This window comes from Pocillopora damicornis, chromosome 3 (genome assembly GCF_964200805.1).
Source record: "Pocillopora damicornis chromosome 3, jaPocDami1.2, whole genome shotgun sequence".
Lineage (NCBI taxonomy): Eukaryota > Metazoa > Cnidaria > Anthozoa > Scleractinia > Pocilloporidae > Pocillopora > Pocillopora damicornis.
In genome coordinates this window covers 10,366,556-10,390,363 of record NC_142672.1, presented here as the reverse complement: position 1 = coordinate 10,390,363, position 23,808 = coordinate 10,366,556, and the positions used below count along the sequence as shown (strand labels likewise).

At 37.2% G+C, this 23,808-nt stretch overlaps 1 protein-coding gene across 1 annotated transcript; it reads right to left on the bottom strand.

The window, feature by feature from the left end:
- Positions 1 to 36: 36 nt before the first annotated feature.
- Positions 37 to 23,630, bottom strand: LOC113670494 (Golgi apparatus protein 1). The gene is made up of 30 exons (XM_089201659.1): positions 22,556 to 23,630; positions 22,343 to 22,429; positions 19,535 to 19,704; positions 18,755 to 18,784; positions 18,238 to 18,327; positions 17,293 to 17,502; positions 16,803 to 17,048; positions 16,193 to 16,243; positions 15,513 to 15,648; positions 15,058 to 15,287; positions 14,341 to 14,468; positions 13,622 to 13,723; positions 13,156 to 13,300; positions 12,711 to 12,848; positions 12,155 to 12,241; positions 11,751 to 11,813; positions 11,393 to 11,503; positions 10,242 to 10,330; positions 9,541 to 9,655; positions 9,115 to 9,207; positions 8,253 to 8,324; positions 7,862 to 7,927; positions 7,306 to 7,385; positions 6,747 to 6,790; positions 5,623 to 5,738; positions 4,805 to 4,906; positions 3,862 to 3,954; positions 2,844 to 2,964; positions 2,241 to 2,347; positions 37 to 1,719 (listed from the first exon to the last, which is right to left on the bottom strand). The coding sequence occupies exons 1-30, from the start codon at positions 22,743 to 22,745 to the stop codon at positions 1,552 to 1,554; spliced, it is 3,480 nt and encodes a 1,159-aa protein (XP_089057785.1). The 5' UTR covers positions 22,746 to 23,630; the 3' UTR covers positions 37 to 1,551.
- Positions 23,631 to 23,808: the final 178 nt, after the last annotated feature.

Here is a 23,808-nt window from a genome sequence, read left to right as displayed (position 1 = left end):
ACAGGTTTCTCGCAAAGTTTGAATAACCCGTCACAATTTACTACACCGCTGAGTAGAGTTTTATTTTTCACACACTAACTACAAATGGATCGCATAGAATATTGTTCATTAAATCCCAAATATATCAAGTGCCGTCTGATAGCACTTCAGGGCGGAACAAATGCCCCATAATAGACCAGGGTTGACACACCTGTCAACTCAGTGGTCTCCGGTGGTGATCTTTCGATAGAGGTATTGGGAAAGCTCTCAGTGTTCTAGATTGACTTTGACAAACAATTAAATTCACTTGTAAACAGACTATTTTTTCTTAAGTCCAGTTTTATGAAATAAATTCTTTACTACTTACATAAACACGACAACAAACTACTTGGACCAGAGGCGATAAGTGACTGTCCGAGAAAATTGATTACACGAGTTTAGAACAGAACTCGGTTATCTGTATCTTAATCTTTGTAGCGATTCTCCCCTTCCCTCAACGTAAACATAAATATTCAGTATTTATGCATTTCGCCAAACACATAAAATTAGGTCTCCGCGGAGTTTTAATTAACTTCTGTTTTTAAGACTATGAGAGCAACAAAAGATTTCAATAGCACTACTACTACTGCAGTTTAAGACAGACCTTTCGAACACACATTTACTTCCTTGGTTTAATTCAATGATGAATTCACTCATATTATTGCTAAGGTTCATCATTATGTTAAGTAATTGCTAGCTTTTTCATGGACTATAGAAATCACCGGGACAGAAATGTAAGAAAGGAACAACAGAAAAAAATAATAAAGTGTTATTTCCAGTGGACTTGTACCGGCCCTTCTACAACAGAAAACCGTCCATGGATCCAGTTCTAGGAGACTTCAGCAAAGCCCTTTTCTTTCATTACAACAACACTATCTTCTTTCATCTGAAGGTTCACCGATACACGCAGCAAGACACCAACGTAGGGCTCGTTCGCACTGAGAAAAGAGTCCTTAACAACTGAAATGAAATTCTACATTATGCGTTCCTTATTACATGCTTCCTGATACAAAAAGAGTCCATGTAAAACCAACAAAAACTACATTATTAATTTAGTAAGCTTTCATTCCACCTAAAGACGCACTCCCCGCCAACATCACTGCTTGGAATTGCACCTGGGTTAATCTACTAACATTTGCGCTTCTTTCTCTTACTTTTAGTGAAAAATGAAATTTAATGGCTGGTATAAAGAAGATACTGTACAAAATAAATCAAATGTACTAAAAGAACAAATTTTATCCTATACAGGTTGTGTAACCAATGGAAATTTTCCGCAAAAAAAAAAAAAAAAAAATTGGCCGTGACTGTGAAAGGTTTTTCGCGTGAAAAAGTGTAAGAGATAAAATAGTTCAATCAATTATTTTGAGACAGTTTTGATTTGTAGATTTCATCAATGACCTAACTATTCTTAACGGAGTGAACGCTACTGTTTTGTACAGGAATCTGATGTCCAGAAGTCCTTCATGAGAAAACAATACTCTTGTTGGAGTGGCATGGCGTTTGTTAGTGATATAGGTTCATGTGGTTCCTCCTTCAGCGATCCTTCACCTCTCTTTTGATTCTCTTGGAAAGTCGACCGAACACAAGTCCGCCAACAAAAATAAGAGCTAAGCAAGTTGCAAAAATGACGAAGAAGTAGTTCTTGGATGGCGAAGCGGAGATAGCAACAGCAAGATCACCGATGGTTTCAGGCGGGGCAACCTATAAAACAAAATTTGTCCAAATTAATACTGGTAATAGCGACGAGTAATTCAGAGGAGCGATTCACAAATGAAAACCTCTGTAACAGGATGATTGCAAACACAAGGAAGTTCTCTAAGTAACCAAGGAAGGAATTCGGATCAATATCAGTATCTAAGCAACTGCCTACCTACCCCTCCCCTAACTCAACAACAGTCAATTGATAACAAGTTAGGGTTAATGTTGGGTTAGGGGAGAGGTAGGTGGGCAGTTGCCCTGATACTGATATTGATCCAGGAATTCTTAAGCATTTTTTTTAAAAAGTACACCTTACAAATCTCTTTCCAGTATATTGGTCCTTTCAAAAATGAATCAAAAGAGAGAGAGATAAAAAATGGACATGTTTTAGCCAAACATCGAACAAATTGGGATTATAAAATGAAATTTTTGAGTAAGCCGAGAAAGCAGTGTAAGATCAGCCATGCAGCCTATCCTCTTAGTTTGCTGAGTGCATATTCAGCGGAAGTTTCATCAGTTCGTACCCTAGCAGCTACTTGCCACATCTTCATTCTGTTCGTCAAATGTGCCAGGCATTCCCTGTCAAAGCGTGCCGGGTTTGAGTCGTGAGCCTCCAAGAGACACTTCATTACTGTATAAAAGACAAGAAAAAAAATCAGTTTAAAAGAGGGCCTTTTCACATGGTTAGTAGCTGTCATGTTAATGCGTCTGAGCAAAAGAAAACGAGGGAAAAAAGACAAGGCAAAAAGAATTCATATCCCAGCAGGTCGGCTCAGCACACCAACATAAGAACTGTAATGTAATATGAAAGAGCTCTATATTGTACAAGGTAGTAAAGTTACAAGATAATAAATTTAGAAAACTTTTATTTAATCACTCGTATATTGCACGCGCTCTTACTGATCAAAATAATATAAATATTTTTTCATACCAGTAAACCCATAGCTACTTTCCGGTAACAGTAATCCGCGTCCCCTACCACTCTGGCAGGGTAATGATTCACTTGAGAAGTTGTTTGTCGACATCTCTTACAACTCGCGTGAAACGTTACTCCGGTTAATCAATAGAAACAGCTGTCAACTTTTAAATTAAACAACAATGTTTACTGCACGGTATTATACTGGTACCTTTTCCTCGTCCAAATGGTACATCTGAACAGTGACGTTTGACATCCACTGCACATGCCTTGTATAGCACAGGGTCAGATTGTATATCTGTGCGGCCTTCTCTCATCTGCCGAACTATTTCCTGCAAAAAAAGCAACATGTGAAAAGGTAGTCATCATAGACTTACTTTGATTTAACAAAGCATCTCGAGTGAGACTGCTGACTGTAGTTAACTCGAAAAGGAACGAAAGCTTTAGATGAGAAGTAAACCACCTAATTTTTCAACTCCACTATTAAATAAAAGTAAACATGAATAGTGACCACATTGTGCATTCTAAAGTTTGTGAAGTATAATAATTCAAATGCGTTGGAAATTCGACTAAGGATGCAACCATTTTGAATATTGCTTAGCAACCTGGCCGTTCACCTGTGAGGTGAGTCTGAATCTTCTTTGTACCAATTTCTTGGCGATCAGTTTTTACAATTAGGTGCATGACAAAAACGCATTCTTAATTCATTAATTTTAGCGATAACAAGTGAAACGATTGTTTTTGAACATCGCTTTATGGTATCGAATTGCGTGTGCGGCTAGGTAACTGAGTTGTTTGCTCACGTATCCATAACTATCCCCGAACAATTCAGCGCAAGAAGTTTCTTACCCAACTGACTCACCCTCTCCTCCCTCCCTATTCACCACTCCATTCCACCTTGACAGACATACAGCTACTTACACAGAAAAGTTGCTGAAATTTATAACCGTGTATACTTTTTAATGGCGGAAATGAAGAAAAAAAATACATGGCTTCAGCGCATCCATCTTCCAGGGAAGAGAAGATAAGAGGACAAAAAGACAGAGCAACGAGAAACTCAGTTACGCGTTTGTGCGAAGGGCCCCTCGAGGAAGAAAACAAACATACTAAACGTAGTCTAATGCAAAGACGGCCAAAAAAAAAACAGGAAATAAAATACGAAAACAATCGAATCTCCAGCTGTGGCAAAAAGCCGTAAATAGTCTCAGTAATCTTTAACCACTACATACCACTCGACATTCCTTTTTTCCAACTGATCCTAAATGTTCTTTGAGGCAGTTTTCCACGTTAGACGGCGGAACACCATTACAAAACTTCTTAATCTAATAGGAGACAAATAAAATACATTTTCCCGGCTATTTTTCAACACAGAACACTATAATCATAGATCTAAATGCTCTTCTGCAATGAAGAGCAAAATGAACTTCAACCATAATTGATTAACCACAGACTCCCGAAGACTATCAATGAGAACGACGACTATTCTTAATAGGTAGTAGTCTTGACAAGTTTAACCAGTTCGAAGACCACTCTTAGATTTTAACAAACAAACTGTGACACTTCTCCGAGCAGTTCTCCATTTAACTTCCTGGCACTATTGGATAAGGGTTAGCTAAGCCAACCGACTCAACATTAGACATAAGTTGAACTTCAAAATCCTAGATTCAAGACAGATTCTAATGTGATTATTTTAACAAACTTTAGCCGTTGTTCAACAAAACTGCGTTCTAATCCATCACCAATTTAGCCGAATCTTTTATCTGAACATATATTTTTGTAAACAGTGTCAAGAGGGCAGAAAACTGACAGTGAAAAGAACATTAATTTCATTAAATCGATCCACTTACAGGGAAAACCTAATGTCCACTGACTGTGGAACACCATGCTTTAATGTTAGACCACGAGCAAATAACCGACCCCTGAGGTTTTTCCTTTATATTCTCCATTTGAAGTCCTCGATTGTCACATACAAAACCTCCCTTCCCTTCGATTCCTATCCATTCATCTCCTTTGGTTTTATACCTGACTCTACCCCCTTTCCCATTATCCACTTCCAGCCTCTTCCTCCCCGAGTGTACCAGCCCAAAGAGGTCCTCACCCAACTATCTCACCCTCCCCTCCCTCTCTGTTCGTTACTCCAGCCCGCCTGAACACAGACATACAGCTACTCACATCAGCAGTACACTCTTTTGAGAGCTTTGGATCCAATCTGTAGTCACGTGCTGCCTCACGCATCAGCCTGGTCATGTAGTCCATGCACTCGTCAGACAACGACTAGGATGTCAATATTAATAAGAATTTATGAACTTGAGAGCAGACTGACACGGGGAAGGGGCAAAAAAAGCCCCAAGGAACATCCGTGTGATGATCAATTTTCATCACCTACGTTCACTCAGTATAAAAACAATTCTACTAAATTTGATTAAAATGGAGACCGTTTAGTTTCAGTTACAAAGGAAGGAAAAAACTAATTTGTCCAACAGTGGCTGGTAATCATGCGTAAGGAAAAAAAATCTGCTTGCTGATAGATCCGTTCAAGAGAAAATTAGACAGTCTGCGTCTAATACAATAGAGTTTGAGGAACAGTGAAAACACTCGCCTCAAATGGACACGAAAAAAATGTTCATATAATTGGTCATGGTGATTAACTGTTGCTTGAAACCCAACAGCTGATCTGCGTACCTTCAATATTTCTTTTCACACAAATCTCATTTCTCTCGCTTTCGTTTGTTAAATGTTCTTAACAGCACACAATACTTGTCATCAACGTATCGAAACCCAATCTTTCCCAATAAAACAACTCACATTCACCAGCGTGAAATTCATCTAAATGATTTCAATTCCAAAGTTTGGGTTGGTTTTCCTTTCCGAATATTGAACCTAACACTATGTTTAAAACACCTAACCACGAGGCCATCCCTAACACTAGGTTGACAATGAACAAACACCAAAAAACCAAACAAAACTGTCACATAAAAATCGCCACTAACCTCATATCTTTTCTTCAGGCATTCCACAATCTTCCCTTCACCACGAGGGATTTCCTTGCAAAATTTTCCGATGTCTAACTTGCAAAATTTGCCAAGCTGTGGATCGAGTCTCACATCTGAAAGATAGAAGAGACAGAGCTCACGTTACTTCGCCGCGGTGCATCAAGGTTACAAAGTTTTTGTTACTTCTGTTCCCACTAATCCTCAACCTTTTTTTCTTGTTTTCTGTCTGTTTTCTTGTTTTCTTTTAGTTTCATTAGACGTGCTGATGCACAACAATTACTGAAATGTGGCTTTGAGTGTCCATCCAAAGCGCAAGCGAAATCAAGGAGCCGCGCGGAGTTTCACGAGTGCGAACGTGCGTTCGCTTTCGTGCTTCCTCGCTTGACGAGCAATTTTGTTTTGACTGTCGAAAGTTTTGATTGACTTTGTTATGTGATTCGTTCAAGAAACTCGCCCCACTAATGCAACTAATCAGATTTCAAATTAAAACCAATCGTGTCTTGCTCGCCCGCGTTCTCCCGCGCTATAACCCTTCAACTCCCAAGATCTGATAAGAATTCTCCTTACCGTCTGCCATAAAATTCCCATGAAGCCGGTTTGGAAAATTTGGTATTAGATCAACTAATAATTCCCTAATTCATATTTTACTTTATTATCATCACTGGTCTGCTTGAGATTGCATGGACATTTTGAGGAGAAATTCTGTCTTGATCACTCATGGAGTTAAAGTGTAAAGTTGTTTGCGAGTTTTTCCTTTGACTTCCCATTGACTGCTCGTGATGTCTTCCTTCTATTGCATGGGAAGTAGTAATTTCTTTGGTTTGAAAAGCGCTTTAAAAAACGCTTGCGGACAACTTAGTTTGATCATAGACGTAATTGTACTGTGGCATGTTCTTTAAGTGCTCGCGTACAATTAAAGTTACGTGCAATGTGCCAGGATCTACAACTAAAAGGGACAATTAAACATTAAAAACAAAAAACGAAATTCTATCCAGTTGCCGTAGCACTCGGACTCTCCTTTCAAATTCCCCCCCCCCCCCCGACAAGCTCGCATGACCACAATCGCCATAACCTTCCAACCATTTGCATAAAGAACACATGTTGCACTAAAAATAATTCACCTTTCGTTTGCCTTATCTGTCTTTTGGTGATCACATCCTGGCAGCTAAAACCAAATGGAAAAGTTGAGCTTAGTAAATTAATACACTTTGCATTTAAGTAAGATAAGTATTCGTTAGTTTATAGGTGTAAGAAACTTCACTGACATTTATAAGAAGGAGATAAAAAACGAGGGTTGGGCGTTGTCACGAATTTTGTGGGCTCACGTCGGAAAATCTTGGCAACACTAAAACAGTGGCAGCAAAGTTTTCCATTTTGGGTGAGACTCACGCTAAACTGTTTAACTTTCTAGCTGATATTACGTATCGTCCCGTAACAGTTGTACAAGTAGTAAAAAGTGACTGTAAACTATCTACGAGTAATTAAAGGATTTCCATTGCACTTTGGCATAACTAGAACTTGTGCTTATTATTCAAAACTGTACCCAAAATTGCAAATCACCAACGCAAATCTGTATTTAATTTTTCTGTAAAGTTCACATCGTAATGTATTTATGAGCACACTAGAGGTGGCTGTAGGGGTCAGCTACCAAATAAGTGAACAGGAAGGCGTTTAAAGTACCTGCGCTCCATTTCCGGTTCATTCTTGTGCTTTTTGAGGCAAGAAAATAACTCAGACGGTTGGACGTCATCGCAAAACATCTGAAATAAATCCCCGCAAACATTAAGGAGGCTGTAAATCCACAGTACACATTTCTTGAACTAACATGATATAATGGTTGAAATTCGAATAAAACAACTGGGCTCAGTGTACTCATTGTTTAGGTACATGACCATAAAGCTACAATCAGGGATGTTTTAAAGGGGCTTGATTGTTGCTGTGATAAACCTTTCAAGAGAGAACTGGGCTTTTGTTAGATAAAAGAAAAACATCGAACGAGTAGGGTTGTTAAAATAAGGCACGGAAATTTTCTGTCTGCTACGAAAAAAAAAAGTATTTATGTGAAGTAAAGCTTGTGATGGTCCCTCATCTTTTATAATGTTTATCCCAAAGGTCGAATTTAACAGCCGAGAATTCCCTTAGCAGTGAATACACAGGATTGAGAATTTCCAAGTGACTGACATGTCTCGTTTAGTTTCTAACTTCGATTACACACACATTACAACGACGCGCGTACTTTGATCATCTTCCGACACGTTTTTCGCAGTTTGTAGTCCAACTCGGGGTCTTCAAACTCTTCCTCCTGAATAGAAATTAAAAAAAAAGAAATTTATTAAAGGTCAATGGTCAATGGTCAATTAAAAGCAAAATAGAATCGGAGTACATGGATACTCAAAGAAAAACAAGCAAACCACCGCCAGAGAAGCAAGAAGGCGGGAGTGACTAAGTCGTTATTGCTTTCAGTTTTGCAATTTGTTGGTTGAAAAATTCTTGAAAATGCGAGCAAATGAGATAGCAGTGATAGCAGTAGAAGGATAATAAAGGCACAATCAAAATTAGCTTAAACAACCAAACGGCTGATCGAAAGAAAGTTTCATTTTTCAACGTTAAGATTAACAACTACTTGCCTCGCGCTTGAACACTGTCTCTCTACATTGGTCAGATAAATGTTCGCGGTTGTCTTTGAGGCACTCCAACATCTGTAAGAAGAACGTTGATCAACTAATGACTCTGTTATACCCCTTTTTTCTTTGCACTAGTCTATCAACTAAGAAAGAGGACTAAAGAGTGATAATTTTGCCCTTTACTCATCCACATACACATAAATCAGCAATTCACTTTCTATGCAGAGTGGACAACAAAGTTTTCACAAAATCAAGCTCAGCATAAGGCACGAAGATAAAATCTTAAATCACTGTGCAGAATAGAGCGCGATAAAAAGCAATTTCGTTCAATCCTTCGCATTTCCTCTCAACTGTGGGGCTGTTCTCCAACCAGGGATATACTGAACATCTTGTAAAGCTGAATGAAAGCTTTTCCTCAAAGATTAGTCTCATCGTATCCTTTTCGTTTCCTTCAGGTAACTCAAGTCTCCTGTTTGTTCAACATCGCATCAACATCAACTTTAACTAGGAGAACACCAAGCTAAGAGCCTCTTTACAGGCTGGTATCTAACCAGGGGTAGATTCATGTGAAGGGTAACTCTCTCAATTATCAATAATTTACCAACAACACTTATCTTTATAGATTTCGTTTTTGGTTTTGTTTGCATATAATGACGTAGATAATGATTTCATAAAAGATTTCCAATACCTCCCTACTGTTCCCGACAAGGGGAGGAAGGTTCATCCTCCTTTGCAGCCGTCATTTGAGATTATGACTCAACATGCTCCCTCACTCTCTCGATGCATAGGTGAGTTACGTGACAATTTTGTGCTTAAGACAGAGGGGTTTCAGCAAAACTGATTACCACTGTATTTCAAGGCTTACCTTTGCTTGACCGAATGTAACTTGGGTACACAATCTTGCAATATCTGCCATGCACTTCACCATCATCACAGGATCAAATTCGACATTTTCCGACTGAAAAGGAAAAATATCGCTAGACTTAAACAAGAATATCTTGCTTACCCTCTTAAACATGGGAGTGACCAGCATCTAATTTCTCCCTATAGTAACACTGCTAAATCATTAATTAGGATCATGAGAATTGAGGAAATGATCACCAACCCTAGAAGCTTTGATTGTTAATCGAATTCTCATCGTCAATAACAAAAGAAATGTACAGAGATGAGTATGGAGAATATTGAAACTGATATTGGGGTTTAAAGGGTTAACGAGAGGGAAAAGGTTGGAGGAGAGCTAGGGAGGGGTAGGTAGGTAGCTGCCCAGATACTGATGTTGATCCTAACTTACCTCAATCTCCTTCTCTATCTTCAAGTGTTTGCGACAAGTATCAGAGATGACATGTTCTTCTTCGCTAATAACAGCATCTCGGATCTTTTTACTCAAACAGACAACAAGGTCATGTCTGGAAAGAAAAATCGTTATCACCCTTGAATCAAGTGTAAAGGTCATGAGAAAAAAAGGAAATTATCACTAATTTGAGACGCTCCTGATTATTACACAGATTCTTCTTGACAGTACAAAATGTACCATTATGGGAAATGTTAAGAGAGAATTGGAGAATATGAATACCAACATTAGGATGTAAAGGGTTAGCCAAAGCACTGTATGGAATTCAGGGGACCCCCCTTAGTTGGCATTGACGTGTTGCTTGTTAATCACGTGACCACTTGATGTGGTTGTACTCGTTCGGAGTTGTTCGGTGTGTATGTTCTCGTTGCGTTCATGGATCAAACTCTGAAATTCTAGTTTAAACTTGGTCGGATTCACTTTAGCCACTTGTTGTAAGTCGGAAAACGGAATAAATTCATTACATGTACAAAGCCAGTGAGGCATTGCATCTCTCATAAAAAAAGAACAACACCCCCAGAAATGAAATGAATTAATGTAGCGATATCGAATTTCACACGAAGCCACCTGTTCAATGAATACACAATACAGCTGTTTGTTCAACTTCAGTTTACCCTTTCCTATTTTAAATCAGTGCTTACTTGCTCTTTGCCTCCCTACAGTGTGTCCTTGCATCATCTTTGCAAGCTCTTTTGAATTCATGGGAAAAATGAAAGTCTTTCATTTCAACCTAAAAAAATAATGAACACATGAAAATAAATATAACAATAGCATATCAACTTCCTTCAGCTGGAATAAAAAGACAATTATCAAATAACAAGCATCCTTGAAAGATTTCTCGTAATTCATTTTCTTGACAACGTTCCTTTCTCTGGCATGTCTAATAAACCTCACAATCAAATATGGTGCAAAAAAAGTGTGTTTTTAACCATTCACATGTTGCAATTTGGTTCAAAAGAATATTTTGGAGTATTTAATTTCATACATGTGAGCCTTTTTTCAGATTGCAATTGAAGGGCTACCTGGAAAAAAATTCTTAATGATTAATAATTATTCACTGAAATGGAAGTGAATAGTGGTGGATATTTCAGGTGCAGTGAAGCTGCAAGGTAAATATTCAAAACTTTTGCCAATTTGAGCAACAACAATCCTTCTCTAAATTACTCAGATCCAAAGTCAGGTATTCTAGTGCCTTGGTGTAGCAGACCCTAACCCCCCACGGCACCTAGCCTCCATTTGCAACTGGGGCATTAACTGATGGCAGCAATGTGACTGTGACTGTGCCTGGCTTACACCAAAAAATACCTACTATCAGCACTATGTGCTCTTGTTAATATCACTTTGCCTTGTAACAACAAACCTTAGGCAGAACAACTGGCAAACACACCAGTTGGTAATGAGGTTATCTCATTGTTCAGAACACCACATACCTCATCACTCATTTGGTCCTTTCAAAACTTTTGCCAACACTGGGGTGAATAATTGTTTTAACATATACAACACAGATACCAAAAAATTCAGTTGTTTCTTCTGATGTACAGAAATGTGGTTGGAAATTTAACTAGTGATGCGCCATTCAGTAGCATCGCCAGCCCAGAGGTGAATAGAACTTGCTATTTACTTTCAAACTAGCCATCAAGTGCGAAAGGCACAATTCACTTGTGTGGTATAATAAATATACTAACTTCTAATGGAGTGTTAGAATGTTAGATTCTCCCCTTGGGAGGGGAAGCAGGTAGTGCATCAGAAGTCTCCTAAAGCTTTCTTCCCCACAAACCTCATTTTTACTCACCAGTTGCCAGTGGTTAATGGCTGTATAACACTTCTCATCCATTCCTTGATCATTTTTGTGTTCAACTAAACATGGTAGGACTCCTTCTGTGTTACCTTGGGTCACAATATCCTATTTGAACAAGACACAACAGTGATATTGACTCAGTTTATGATTCTAACTCAGGGGTAACAGCCATGAAATATGACACCAACAATCAAGAAGCAGTCATTAAATAAAACAAGTTTTTCTAAATTTAGGGGAATAGGTTAACCCAGAAAACTTTATGCTGGTAGGTACACCGTGTATAGGAATTACCTCTTAAAATATTACTAAAAACTAAACATAAAACTGTACTGGAAAACTTACTACCACCCACCTCACAAAACTTTGTCACCATTCCAGAGCAAGCACGCACTAGAACCCTGTCCAGCTTGTAGTCCTGTTATCAAGTACAAAAGCATTCTTCACATGATCAGCCAAAGGATCATTATTTCAGACTGCTTACCATTACAATCTTTGCCTTGGCAAAGGATCTCTAATACAATGCTCTCAAAGTCACTTCAAAAAGGCCTAGTCTTATAAATAGAGTCCAGAGACATCTTACTCTTCTAAGCACTGCCCTGAAGAAAGTAGGCTTCACATTACACTGGAATCTCATTTCTGTTTACTTCAAAATCCCTTCAACAAGACAAATTATTATTATCATTATCATTATCATTAATATTATTATTTATAGTCTAATGCAGTAGCTTGAGATAAAGATTAAAGAACAAGACACACCTCTCCCTCCTCCTCAGTAAAATCACTAATGGCTTTTTGGCAAGGTTTAGTGAGGTTGTCAAATTTCTCCTGCAAACACTCTATCTCCTATAAAACAAGATAAAGCATAAAATATATATGGGAAAATGAGTGAGCAATAGGGAACAAGGAAGAGTACATGAGATCAAATTGTTGAACCCAAAAGGATTCCAATCAGCTAAAACCAGACCCTATAAGTTAGCAGTATTACATAAACTAGAAGAATTCACCAGATAGTATTGTGAACAATGGTAAACTGTTTAAACCAGAATACTTATTCCCTTGCATGGACCTTCAATGGGTGCAGAAGGAGATGCACAACAAAGAAAATAGCTGAGGACGGTGAAGAGGGACAGAGCCTGAACAAGGGAACACCTAGAAAAGGAGGTAGTCAACTGAGCCTGGAGGGAATCTCCGGCAGAAGGATTCTCACTCCCATGGGAAGAGGAATAGCTACAGTTAGTAAGAAAATGGCGAAGAATAAAGAATAACTGACAGAGTTTTCATTTGGAGGGATATGTAACTTAGTAACCTTTACCTCTCCTTTTTCAACTTGATCACTGCACTGTTTTCCAAGATCCACCACACAAGCTCTTTGTATTTCAGGCATCAGACGTACATCCATAGCCCTTTGGTGCATGGCTCGTTCTACATGTGCAGCACATTTGGGGGAGACCTGAATAATGGAGAAAAATTCTTCCAGATATTTGAAACTATGCAACATCTGGCAGTAATATATAGCCCAACAACTCACGCATTTGTTGTCAGCATTTGAATAAACATTTATGTTGTGAAAACTGGTAACACTAAGACAAAAATGTTGCAAAAAGTGCAAAACAATCTGATATCACCATGCACTTCAAAGGTATCAACCAATCATAGTGTATCTTTCCTTGAACCTATGTGATGATAACAACAATTACACATGCCATATTGTGTGTTGCCATTCTTGGTGTGTAGGTTTCTAAAAATCAAGGTCATACCTTTACGTCTGTATCCAGCACAATATGTCGATAAAGACATGATAAAATCAGGCTGACTGGATGCGAGTCTTGGTCCTCAAGGGAATCAGCACCACAGACTTTCTGGACATCACCCTGACATGCTTTCTGCATCACAGGATCGAGCCTGAAACAATCACAACCCAAAACTTGTAAACAAAATGCACAAAGGATACCAGACAAAATTCTGGTAAACAACAGATCAAATAGAACTAATAGTCAAAGTTAACATATTTCATTTTGGATAGGCCAAGTTACCCTTGAGAATCTCTTGTCATGCCTTTTATGTTTCAAGAAAAAAAAGGTCTCTATGCAGTCGTTTATTTTCAATTGCCTTTAAGAATGTCTAAAAAATCTGAATCCCAGGGTCTGATACAATAAACCAAGAGTAAGCATTACAGTGCACATGTCATGTTAAAAATTACTGAGAATTAAAGTTTGCCCTTACTTGAAGTCTCTTGCAATGAAAAATTCCAGATGAAGCAGCTGTACCTCACATTCTGGTATCATGTTGTCTGTGTGAAGATTTTCCATCAGACAAGACAAAACCCTACAGATGGGAAAACAACTCACAAATTACTGATGAAAAATAATGAGTGGGATATAGTCTTGAAAACAGGGAAGGCTTGATGACCTTAAAAAAAACCTAACACTGCTCTTCTTCTCAGCCTGTCTCACCTCTTATTACCCAACTGCACAAAGTAGAGTACAAAAAACACACCAATAGAGTACAAAGTAACATCTGGAGAAACAACTTGCCAAGTGGAATTTTTTAAACAATGCTACTTGATTGTTGATGCTGCCTCACATGGAATAATAAACAGCTTCCAAAAAAATGCAAGAGAAAAGAAAATACATGTATGTATTCTAAGCTCACTATCCTGCTCATTTAGTAAGTTTAAGCGCCAGTCAGAGCAAATGAATTTTGCTCGAATTGAAAACATTACATTGGCTAAAGAAAGTCTTAAGAAAAGTTGCAAACCATATCATTAATCTGATTCAACATTAAAAACCAAAGGTGGCTTCCACTGATAAATCATGTTCTCCTGAGCCCAACACAGGTTATTTCTGCACATTGTGAGTTCTTGATGTGATAACAATGCTTTTGTTTTTATGACTCTCTGTTAAAGAGAGCTCTACACTTATAAAACTTGCATCAATACTCACATAACATCTCCTTCCTTTTTGCCCTTATCTTTACAGACAGTCTGCACAACAGGTTCACATGCTTGGTACAAGGTATGATCAATGCGGTAATCACTTCCTGCACCAGTTTCCTCTAAAAGTTCCTCAACCTGTCATGCAACACAACTGATTGATAATCCTTTCTTAATTAATAATCAACAAATAATGCATGCAGTACAAGTGCACTATCAATAAAATGCTTTTTTAATTAAGTGAGTATGATGCCCTCTAAAGCAGAAGGGGCACCAAATGAAATAAAAATTTAGCTTAGATTGTGAAAAAAAAAAAGTTTTGTGAAAATCCTAGAGTCTTGTTCACATGCAACAACATCATATAGGACTAGTCATTCTTTGACCATGTGATTTAGCTGCCACTTTTGAAAGCCAAGTGAGTAAACTGTTAGGCTTAAATGTTACATTAGTTTTCTCCCTTCTTTTTTGGGAGCATATAAGTGACCAAGAGGGGATTTCTCCTCACAATATCAATACCATATCAACCAAATGAATGATAAGAATCAAGAAAAATATCAATTTGGGGATAATAAGTTGGTTCAATACGAGATTCTCTGAACTAACATCATTAGAATTTTACGGTTGACAGTAAGGAGAATGACAAATTTGAACTAGGAGTTATTAGGGTTATGGCCCTTTTTCAACAAACAAAATCTTCACCCCACTTCATGTACAGTTTGATACTTACTGCTGCGAAGCATTGTGGTCTGATCTTACTATCATCCCCTTCATGTTCCTCTGCTAAGGCCATTAAGCAGTCAATTGTCTTTCCCTCCTTCACTGTTGCCTCTTTCTGACAGCTGTCTCTGATTTCCATGTCACATTTAGCAACAATCTCAGGATTGAGGGAGTAATCTGTCATCAACTGTTGTCGCAGATCAAATAATTCTGCCTGGCATTTGCCACCCACTTTTTCATCTGCAATTCCAGTGTAAAATTATTCAGCAAATATAATATTTGGATAGGCTGAGATGTATTGACAGAGAGAGTAACAATCTCCTTGGCAACAAGGAAGTCATACTTTGATAAAATATTAACACATAATAATGCCAAAATTTTTTTTACCTGCTTAGTTTTATTCCTGTAAAGTCATAAACATTTAAAGAAATAAATAATTTACATAATCTATGTGGTAATCATTACCATTTTGTATAGCTTTCTCCAAACATATCAGAATGTTTGCCATGGCTCCATGTTTTGTACTTCCTCTTTCACATTCATATTTTTCCCTAAATTCTGTATAGTACTTCAAGCAATTCTTCATCAGTGGATAGTTGGCCTTCAAAGAAGAAAAAGATCCCTCTCATCAGTTATAATATTGCAACAGCAGAAACATATCTCTTACATACCAAGTTAGGGGTTGGTACTGTAAGTTACAGATCAATTTTTTTTCAGCAGATTTATTGCCCAAACACAAATTCTAAAGGTCTATGATTGCAAGCTTCAAGGCTGCAACTAGACGGGATTTCTTCTCTGCTCTTTCAAGTTTTACCCCTTTGCTTTGCTTTGGACTGCACAGTGCCCACCTCACTTTTAATATGAGCAGTTCATCTTCCACTCACTCTTCTTGCTTGCACACAGAATAATCTGACTTCTTAATCCTTTTCCCAAAACTCCAAGTAATTTAAACCAAAATAGACTTCCCTTCCTATAAATGTTTCAAATCTCCAAATAGTTTCACACAATTTCCTTTTCCCCTTAAGATGAGAAAAATTAAGATTTTATGGCAGTGCTCCCACTAGGCAGTTAACACTAAAGGGTTGAATAAATTAGATTGGAAAAGCACTTCCCAAACTTGGAAATTACTGGTATGGATGTCTCACCTTAGCATCCTTAGCTTCTAACTTTTGTCTCTCTGTCAACTTATCTTTACACTATGGGATAAAAACAAAAACAAATTAATGCAGTTCAGGATGTGACATAAAATAATTTGAGGAAAGAAACTACCAAAACGCTTATGAAATTATTGCTTGAAAGTTTCATCTGGACTCACTTAAATCAGGAGTGCAGTATCATGAAAGATTGAAAAATATTTCTTAGGACACTACACCGCAATGCGAGTAGTCCTGAAAAGGACTGGTTTTCATTTCTGTATCAGTGACTGCCACTTTCACATCCCACCAAGAATCTGGTAAATTAACTCTGATGATCAGTTTCTTTCAGATTGTAAAAACATCAGTCACTTCAAGCAACAACAATCCTTCTCTAAACTACTCTGATCCAAAGTCAGGCACCTAGCCTCCATTTGCAACTGGGGCATTAACTGATGGCAGCAATGTGACTGTGCCTGACTTACACCAAAAAATACCTACTATCAGTACTATGTGCTCTTGTTAATATCACTTTGCCTTGTAACAACAAACCTTAGGCACAACAACTTGCAAACACACCAGTTGGTAATGAGGTTATCTCATTGTTCAGAACACCACGTACCTCATCACTCATTTGTTCCTCTAACTTGTGTTTCTTCAAGCATTTGTACACTCTCCCTTCCCCTGATGGGACATCAACGCAAAACCTCTCCCTGTCATCTTTACAGGCATAATATAAGGGTCGATCAAGATGGTAGTCATCTGAAGACAGTTCAGCAAGACGATATATCTGCTTCTGACATGCTTGCGATAAGTCATCTTGGTGTTCCTCAAGACATTCTAACACATCATTTTGGGAGTGGATATCCTGAGACAAATATAAAGATAATTCCTTAAAAATTTTAAGTGATAAATTTTTTTTTATCTTTTTTTCAAAATAAATTTTTCTTTATTTCAAAAATTTTCTGTAAAAAATTATTAACACAGGTTGAGTTGGACCTTCTTGTAACTGATGTGCCACTAGTGAGTACCATCATTGCCATGTATTCCTCGGAAAGAATTCCATTCTCAGCCAATCTCCTCGTCAAATGATTAACGGATAAATTACAAACCTCATCCTCCTGCTCTGATGGAATTCTGCCACACTTGTATTTGTTCACATCTGGTGAACAATCCTCCAAAAAGTGCGAGATCAATCGGAAATCACTGAAGAAAATGGCCTGCATTTTAGTCATCATATGTTTGCATGATGGAACTGTAAGATTCTGCCTGTTTTCCAACAAACACGCAACAATCTCTCCTGGTTTCTGACAGTCTTGGAACTGGAACATTTAATACGAACAAATTAGAGTTGTAGCACATGAAGTAATATAACATACAAGCATCAGTAAAATAACTCCGGGAAAGGGTAAAAGCTCTCTAGACATTTGTCCACAGATCAAGTGGCAGATCACCAATTACCATGGTTTCATTAGTTTGATATGTGCTAATGAGAATTTCAAGCTGAAAAGCAAATTTTGCTTGACTTGTTTCCTATTTATTTTGAAAACCTTCAGAAACCTTTGGAAAACCCTTCTAGAAAACTTATTCTTTCCAACCTTCTTTGAATTTATTTTCATTTGTAACTTTTCTTTTAAAACAACCATAGTGATGAATGTGTCCTTGAAAAATGGACATTTGAGGAAAAAAATCAACAACTTAGAACACTAACAAAAATAACCACAAACTTAGTATCTTTATCAGGGTTGTTTACTTAACAGACAGATTCCATGTTGCCCTGCATCTGTCAGTAATTGATCACAGATGACATCAAGATATGGTACCGAAAAAAAAAGGAGCATGTGAGGAGCAGCCAAGTGTGTCACCAATGACCTTACCATATTTTGCTAAGTTCTGTGATCTGTTACTGTGCAAACCATGGAAACATGGAATCTATTTGATGTTTATATAATAATTTAGCAAAATATTTCAACAACACTTTAAAGAAACACAATACTAGTGCTTTAAAGGAGCATCCACATGCAAACTGTTAGAAAATGGTAACAAACTGAATTTACCTTTTTCAAGTCCTCCACACAAAATCTAGTTTTCACTGTCTGTTCAAACTTTTCATCTTTAGAGAATTTTCTTTTAAATTCCCAAAGCATCTTCAAAAATAAATAAATGAAAAATTGTTTTAAACAGCTGATTCATTTAGAACTACAGACAGACTTAAGACAACATTACAAAACATTGCTGCTCTGCCAAAAAAGAAGAAGACTTGTGTGGCAACAAGTTCTGTAAAGATCACATTTTGTTCTCTCCATGAGAACAATTGCATCCACTGTATATCTCACCAGTGTACACCTCCTTTTTCAACATGATTCAAACAATATGCAAAATGTTTTGTTGCAGCTGAGTCGAATCAATTTATCTCAAACCTGCTCGTGATCAGCAACAACAGTTAAGGCATGTGAAGACTTTGCATTAACCAAGGTTTAAAAGTAGAGACTCACTGGAATTTAAAGAACAACTAGTATTCAAGATGGCAGAAATGTACAGAGTACCCTTAGAAAGACATATCAATCAACTTACATGATGGCAATCTGAGGACAAGTCATCTTCCTACAGTGAACCAAAGATATATGTCACTAACATCCAAAATTACTCCTAAATGATCTAAAGTATTGTGTAGATTTAACTTTGTTGGATTCCTGATTTTACTTTTGATTTTGTTCCAAGTATGGAAATTAAATTAATTTATCATAACAATCATATTGATTTTAAAAAGTTCCCTACAAACAAAAAATTAAAAAAACTTACTAAATTATTTGGTTTTATCAACTAGGTGATATCGTTTATCATGTCATATCCTTTGACAAAGGGCTATGGCTTGAATACATCAGCTTTGGAGACACTAAATGGTGGCCAATTTATATTACTAACTCTTAAACAACAATGGTGACCTAGACAGAATTTATCCTTACAATATCTATACAATAACAACCAGATAAGTGATGAAAATAAAGAAAAAGATCAATTTGGGGATAATTAGTAGATCCAATACTAAATTCTCTGAATTGACATTATAAGAATTATATGGTTGAAGGTAATGAGAATTACAAATTGGATCTGGAATTAAAGAGTTAAATCATTTGCTAAAACCAACTTATCTTGTAATACCTTGGACTGACGCAGCAACACAGTCTCTTTAGAAGCCTACCACTTTTATTCATAAACAACTTAATTCAGTCGATCAACACTCCTGTTGCTTCCTCTATGATTTTTTTTAGGTTTTTCTTTCATTCTGCTTACAAGCCTCCTTCACTCACCCCTCCCCTCTATTATAGCCTAGGGTGTGTAAGAAAACCATACCATTGCTTTCTCCTGTAGACAAACCAGAAGACCAAAGTTGTTTCCCTTAGGAATTTGTGGACAAAGTCGGCTGATATCGTCAGCGCATGGTGACTCATCACCACCAATCTTCTGACTACCTCCGGAAAATCTAATTTTTCCATCTGGTCTTTTCTCTTCCCTTGATTTATCTAAAACAACAATTTAGGACAATACTTTTATTTGTTATTTTGGATTTCCACAATAGTTTGTTATATGGGATATATCAGTAACTGAGAAACACTTAAATGGGACATTGCCTAAAATTGCAAATTAACAACTCTGCTTACTTTTAAATTTAGTATCCAATTTTTTTTTCTGGGATTTAATTTTTTGCTAACAGAAGCTGCATGTAACAAACATGGGTAAATAGTTCAATGTCATTTAACATGTTTGAATCAATGTCAAAACAAGCATACAATTTTCATTAAAGGAAGCTGGAACTCACTAGATGCTTAAAATGTTCTCAAGCTTAAAATTTGTTGACACAGATAGGACAACGGGCAGGCATTGTTAGAAATTGTTTCAGAAACAAACATAACTGTTTTTTGTAAATGGAATTTTGAGCACACCTCTGTTGAACTGCAACATTTTGGGGTGTCATTTTTATTGCTTTTTTTTCCCTCATTAACAAAGCTGCAAGTAACAAAATCTTACGAATGCTGTTTATGAGCATCAGCCACAATGAGAGATGTGGTACAAAATGGTGAAATTCAGTGATATGGAATGCTTGCAATTATTTTTTAGTTTTTTTTACATTTTGTTTTCTGTTTGGATTTTGTCAGTAGAAGTAACCACCACATGTCAATCACTTCTAATGCTTCCTTATTTGGGTTAGTGTGTAAAAATATTGGTATTTGCATATGAATGAAGCTTCAGAATGTCTTCAGAAATTAAGAAGCATCTTTGAACATGGGTGTGTAATCCATGCAAAAGTAGAATAAAAATCTCTAATCTTTTATTATAGCCCCCCTCCCCCCCCTCCCAAAAAAAAAAAAAACTTTGGGGTAACACAAAACTGTTTCCTTTCATTTTTGCGATGCATGATTTCAAAAAATGAATGGTTATAATAGAATCAGAGAATAACCTAAGATGTAGAAAATGTAGTTAAAATCTGAACTGAAGGTTCAATCACAGCCGATCTAAACATGTCAGGGAGGAAGTGAATGCTAATATTTTCAAGAACCAGGTCAGTACAATTATCATTGTATTTAACCCTTTAAACTCTAACATCAGTTTCCATATTCTCCATACTCTTTTCTATCCATTTCCTTCAGTACTGACAAGGAGAATTTGTTTAACAATCAAAAATGCTTAGGTTGACAATCTTTTTTATGATCTCAATGAACAACTCAGAAGTATTTCTGTAAGGAGAAATTACATGATGGTCTCTCATAGGGTTACCCATATCAGAAAACAACTCTGCAATTGTAGATAGATGCATTCTTGAAAGTGCAGTTACCCTATGACCAATCATTTTGCAGATCTTGTGAAAGTGCGTTTTGAAGGTTCAAAAGTTAAAAAGTTGTGGTAGGAAGATTTTGAACCATTTCAGTTTTTCTTTCTTTTTTTTAGCTGGCTATTACAATAATGATTGTCTATAGATAGAGATGGATAGGCAAGGGTATGGCTCAGGACCTCTGAAATTGTCTGATTGGTATTTGTGGTTTTTTTTTCCTTAATCGTTTAATACCTGTAACTTTTACAGGATGTAAATTTAAAAAATTGGTACTATAACAAGTGAAAATCTAATGATTCCAAACCATTATAATATGAAAACCTGGTTGGTTTTTAGTTGTCATATGAATTCTAAGACAAATGTCTTTCAATACAAATTTGACATACATTTCAAATGTCTTATTGGTTTTCCAAAAAAAAAAAGCAAGGTTGAAAACTGCTGTTTCTATCAAAAAGGCACAGGTAGCATTAACTGATTGTTTTGTCGAAATCTGACAATAAAGGATTCAGAAAACTATTTGAACAACAGTCATTTAAAGAGTACTCAGCCGTTTCGATGCAAACTAAAAGGAAGCGCCTCGTCAATTTTAAAGACATCCTAACTAGAATTTGCGGGCTGAAAAATGAAATTAAAATCAAGCAAAAGTACGAACAAACTTGTAACGTATTAACTTGCCTTAGGATCTCTACAGCTAGTGGCCACAACACAAATTATACGATAAGAAGAATACGGTATACAAAAGTAGACTGAAAGCTCGAATGATATCGAAAGAACAGGAAAATAAAACAAACCAGGAATCATGGAAACCCTTAATCGTAAATAAACTTAGAACACATGTAGAGCTTAAGAAGCGATTCACCATCCTGGAAACGAAATGCTAGCACAAGAAACAGCTGTTCGATAGTCATTCAAGCCTGTTCAATTTACAAAGAAAAGAATTATGTTATTATGTACATATAGATAGGCGGGCTGAAACTGTTAAAGAGAGAAAAAAAAGCGGTCTCCATGAATGGACATAACAGACTGAGAATGTCATGCCAGAAGAAGAGGTTCATGTTAACTGCTGGGTAGACTTCGAACCACGATCGCAGTCGACTCGAACAGCAAATATTACTTGTGATTTTGCCCGCTTTTCTCTCTATAGTCCGATGTAACAAAGAGAAAAAAAATACCTCCATTGAAAATAAAAGCAAATACTTCTAAACTTATGCTCAGGCGGATCAAATTAGGCGGTATTAGTTCAATTTCGACATAAGAGGTCATGTTTAACGATGTTCCACGACTCTATAACAAATTTCAGACAAATCTCCTGAACGGAAGATTTTAGGTACCTCTTTGGTCTACTTCACCGTCAGAGTTAGCCACAGGAGCATTGGATCGCTGGATATGCTTCTCAGGGGCTTTGAGCACTTGATTACCTGATGTTTGAATGAAAAATACAAATTGCCAGAATGATCAAAGTCCGCGTAACCAACAACAATACCAGCTCAAACCGTAATGTATGACCTGTGCAGCAGAACGCCTGTTGAATCAGCTCAACTTACTCTTTTCGTCTACTTCATTGTCATGCTCTTCCTTCCTTACAGAAGGATTATTTGAATCAATGATTTTATCAGATTGTTCGCGTTTTGGTGAGTCGGTATCAGGTAGAGAATAAGCCAAATGACATCCTAATAGAAGAATTATTCCCAAAGACACAGTCATCCGCACCGGCGCCATGATTGATTTCGGCATTGGCCGTCTCGAGTTGAAGACTGGAAACGAGGTAGTAAGCCAATCACGATACAATACGTCTTGTTATTTCACCGCTCTTTTCAAGGAAGATTCATCCGGTTTTTCACCGGAGATGATTGCGTGGCATCAGGATTCATAGACTCTACAAACTATACTTTGGTCAGGTGGTCTAGTTAATTCTACAAACTGTACTCTGGTCTATTTATTTTTGTCTAAGAGTACCCGTTTTTGCCCTCATGAACCACTCGAAAACCGGCACTTTTTTCAGGAGGTGCGATAATTAGCGTGTAATTTATTCGCCACGCTGGCAGTGGCACCAGCAACAAATCCAAATCGGGAAGATGACACACTTTAAATAAGTTTACGGCTTGCATAGTACTTCGGTGTCTAGTATATTGAAGTGCTGTGAATTATCTGTGAAAATAATCAACAAAACACCAACCTCGTTTGATCTCCTAAGTCACTCAAATTATGCCACTGGAATGAACACGTGAACTTTTTAAAATTTCTTAAAACCGCGTATAAAAAATCAACTCTTGGATCATTCCTTGAGTCAAATTCATGTGCTCAGCTGTGGACAAACGGTCAATTCACCAACTATTTATATAACGTGAACATCCAGTTCACGGCATGGCTTTATTTATCCAGGATTCATCCTCTCCTCATTCTGATTACTCGAACCCTCTATTGACTCGAAACTCGCTTGAGCTCGAAACAAAATCGGTCTCCCCTAAATTTCCAGCATACTTCTACTGTAATTTGACGTTTGCTGACGCGAACCCTCGACAACAAGGACTTATCGCCGATTCGAACTAGTCGAATGTCAATTCCTTAACATTTATCATCGCGGGTTTCTTGTCGATGTGTCAATAAGTGACAAATAAAGAAGAAAAGCTGAAAATTTTGTTAAATCAGCTGTGAATTTTCAATCGTGTTTTCTTCATTTGTTTTTGTTTTTGTTTTCTGTTTGTTCCACGTTGCATTCAACGTGTCAATCCAATTACGTTTTGTTCCTTCACCAGCGCTCATTTAACGCACTACACTAAACTTCCGGTTACTCAAT

Coding starts and splice junctions, on each gene's coding strand:
- LOC113670494 (XM_089201659.1), bottom strand. CDS start 22,745: ATGCCGAAATCAATCATGGCGCCGGTGCGGATGACTGTGTCTTTGGGA. Junction 16,244..16,802: donor AGGAACAAATGAGTGATGAG/GTACGTGGTGTT, acceptor TTTATCCCATAG/TGTAAAGATAAGTTGACAGA. Junction 3,955..4,804: donor CAAAAGAGTGTACTGCTGAT/GTGAGTAGCTGT, acceptor GTCTCCTATTAG/ATTAAGAAGTTTTGTAATGG.